The 3275-nt window shown below is 34.7% G+C and overlaps 1 protein-coding gene across 1 annotated transcript; it reads left to right on the top strand.

Moving 5' to 3' along the window:
• Nucleotides 1–1827: 1827 nt before the first annotated feature.
• LOC104541039 (protein diaphanous homolog 3-like) lies at nucleotides 1828–3070 on the top strand (the record flags this gene model as incomplete). Its single annotated transcript, XM_010185000.1, has 4 exons — nucleotides 1828–1902; nucleotides 1986–2055; nucleotides 2438–2574; nucleotides 2965–3070. Coding segments are annotated over 4 exons (388 nt in total), but the record flags the coding sequence as incomplete, so codon positions are not given.
• Between the last annotated feature and the right edge of the window lie 205 nt (nucleotides 3071–3275).

Here is a 3275-nt window from a genome sequence, read left to right as displayed (position 1 = left end):
AAACCAAGCCCTGGGGAACACCGCTTGTGACTGGTCGCCAACTGGATTTAGCTCCATTCATCACAACCCTCTGTGCTCAGCCATCCAGCCAGTTTTTGACCCAGCAAAACGTATGCCTGTCCAAGCCATGCCCAGCCAGCTTCTCCAGGAGGATACTGTGGGAGACAGTGTCAAAGGCCTTACTAAAGTCCAGGTAGACAACGTCCACAGCCTTCCCTTTGTCCACCAAGCAGGTCACCTTGTCATAAAAGGAGATAAGATTTGTCAAGCAGGACCTGCCCTTCCTGAACCCATGCTGACTGGGCCTGATTGCTTGGTTGTCCTGCATGTGATGTGTGATGGCGCTCAGGATGATTTGTTCCATTGTTTCTCAGGATGTGCTGAGAAATCTCCAGTAGGATCATCCTTAGCTCAGATATGGCCAGTTATGCCAAAAACATTAGACTGTAATTTGCCTAATCTCTTTCACAACAAAACAGCTACCCAGGAAGGAGAAAATCTCTTTTCATATATTTACTTTTCAGGGGAAAAACATATAAAAGCATCTGATCTGGTTCTTTCTTACTATGATTTTAAATCCATTACAGTTCTGTATCTAGGAGATATGAAGAACTGTTTAATCCCATCCTACAATAGGATTGGAAGTACTGTGTATTTCAAAAGAGCTGTTGCTCTTACTGCTTTTCACTAGTAAGGACCTACCATTGTAGGAGTATCTAAATGTTCTGGTTACTGTTCAAAAGTTGTGATAAATAACTTTTTACCCAATGTGTACAACGGTATGTAAATAGACAAACAAAGGAAACAATGAAGAGGCTATAATGCAAGTACAATCAACATAATAAATTTTTTACTAAATCTGAAAAACTTCTTGGTGTTGAACTTATGATGTTGCAGAATGGATGCTTCCTTTTTACATAGAAGACTTAATTTTGTTAATATCTAACATGATTTCCTCAGTTTAAGCTTTTTTAAAGTAATAATTTAAAGAATACACAGAAATATTAGTACTATGTTATTATTATAACATGGTTGGACTCAATCTTAAATGTCTTCTCCAGCCAAATGACCCTATGATGATTCTATACCGTACCCTCAGCAGAATCCGTGTTTTGGTGGTAAAGATGGTGAAAAGTGTTACGTCTTCATTATGCTGACTATATATTTTCTAAATAGAGATGGCTTTGTAATCAGTCAATAGGTAGAAGTAATATGCTAATTTAGAAGTGGAAAAAGCATGGAAGAGATACCCATTATGAAATAATTTTCTGTCGTGTTGGCCAAAGACAAGAATAAGGGATCCAAGGACTTGTTTTACGGCAGTAGCATGAAAAGTTAAGTAAAGGTGTCAGAAAATATTCCTGTCTCTTATGGAAAGATTAGAGTATTCAAGTACTTGAGAACTAATTCCATAATTGAATATTATAGTATCTCAGACAGTCACTTCTGCAGTTCCTTTTGGCTTTTCCTTCCTTCTCTGCCATTTATGGTTATATTCTGACCTTTCCAGGATACCCTAGAACAGTATGTAGTAGAAATTGTTGTTTTTCTTCCCTTCCTTTGCAATGGTTTTTAATGACAAATCTGTGCCAAAGAATGTTTAATTGTTAATTTAAAAATTAAATTGAATAAATTTTAATGGCTACTGTAATTTTAATATTTTTTTTAATTTAAGGTTATCTATTTGTGTCAATGAGTGAATGGAATGCTTCTTAACCTTCTAGATCCAGTTATACTGCTTTTAGTTATGTTGACAATTTGTATTAATTTCAAATACTCTTTGAAATATCTCTCTTTTTTTTCAACGTCTTTTTTCTTTCTCCCTAGCTGGGTTGAAAACTTTGGCCGAGAAGGTCTGGGGCTTTTATTGGATGTTTTGGAAAGATTGGTTGAGATAAAAAAGTAAGCATGGTTTCATATAAAATTGTCATATTTTCTTAATATGTAAATAGCATTTAATTACAATAAATTTTTTATTTATTCAGCCAGGACAAAGTTGTGAAGAGGAGTCAGCATAAGGTTATACAGTGTTTGAGAGCCTTCATGAATAATAAGGTACAAGATTTTCTTTAGTCTGGAAATCCGAATTACTACAGCTCAATTAGATAATGTACATGAGCAGTGGGTATAAGACTACAATTTGAAGAAGTGGTGTGTTGGTCAGCTGTGGTTTGAATTTCTTTCTGCTGCTACTTCCTCGCTGTGGAAATATACTTTGAAATTAGCATAAACTTTTGATGCTGATATATACCCTTATTACAGAATACATGACCTATTTTGGACTTTTCTCTAATCTTTTTTTAATTCAGTATTTGACAGACCTAAATGTCATCTGAAATATTTACTTGAGGGTACTGTCACTGTCTTTTACTGGATATTCAATGCAGTCATTTGTATTCCTTCTAACTCTCCTTATAATTGTTTTCCCATTGTTTAGTATGGATTGGAAAGAATTTTGGGAGAAGAGAGAAGCCTTTTATTGCTGATCAAAGCAATTGATCCTAAGCAAACTAACATGATGACAGATACAGTTAAACTCCTTTCTGCGATGTGCATTGTTGGAGAGGAAAACATGTAAGTACTGTATTTAGGTAGAAATAATAAGGAAACTCTAGGATATCCAAAATTATAATTATACCTGAAGGAAATGGTAAAATTTTGAACTTAGATTTGGAAGTAATATCTATATTATATTATCAGTTTTTAGAATACCTTTGTGGTTTTTTTTTTTGTTATGGTCAGAGCGGTTTATTGACATGTGGATGCACTGGTTAGATGGAAGCAGCTGTTCTGTTGCTTAATTTTTTTTTTTTTAGTATTACTTTTAAGGCATCTTAACCGTTGTAATCCAGTAAGTGATTCTTTGTCTACAGAAGAGGTCAATACTTTGGCAACGTGGCTCTTCAGGTAACAAATGAACAGCAAAGTTAAATGTCTCTCCTTGGTGAAATGCTTTTCTTACAGCCTTGAAAAAATTCTAGAAGCTGTAACAGCAGCAGCAGAGGAAAGGAATGTTGATAGATTCTCACCTATTGTAGAAGGTCTTCAGGATAACTCTGTTCAGCTTCAAGTAAGTAAATTTTTTGTACACTTCTATGCAACAAACAAAAGTAATATTACTTAGTTTTCTGTATTGAATGAGATGTTATAATAAAAAGGGGGAGTGATACTGTTTCTAATAAGAGTCCAACTTTGGAATGTTCATCATGTTATGTTTTGGAATGTGTTATGGGAAGAGTCAATGTTGAGAAACACAGGAGTGTTACAGGTTAATT

Source organism: Mesitornis unicolor, unplaced genomic scaffold, assembly GCF_000695765.1.
Source record: "Mesitornis unicolor isolate BGI_N332 unplaced genomic scaffold, ASM69576v1 scaffold3265, whole genome shotgun sequence".
NCBI lineage: Eukaryota > Metazoa > Chordata > Aves > Mesitornithiformes > Mesitornithidae > Mesitornis > Mesitornis unicolor.
This window is presented reverse-complemented; position numbering and strand designations above follow the sequence as displayed.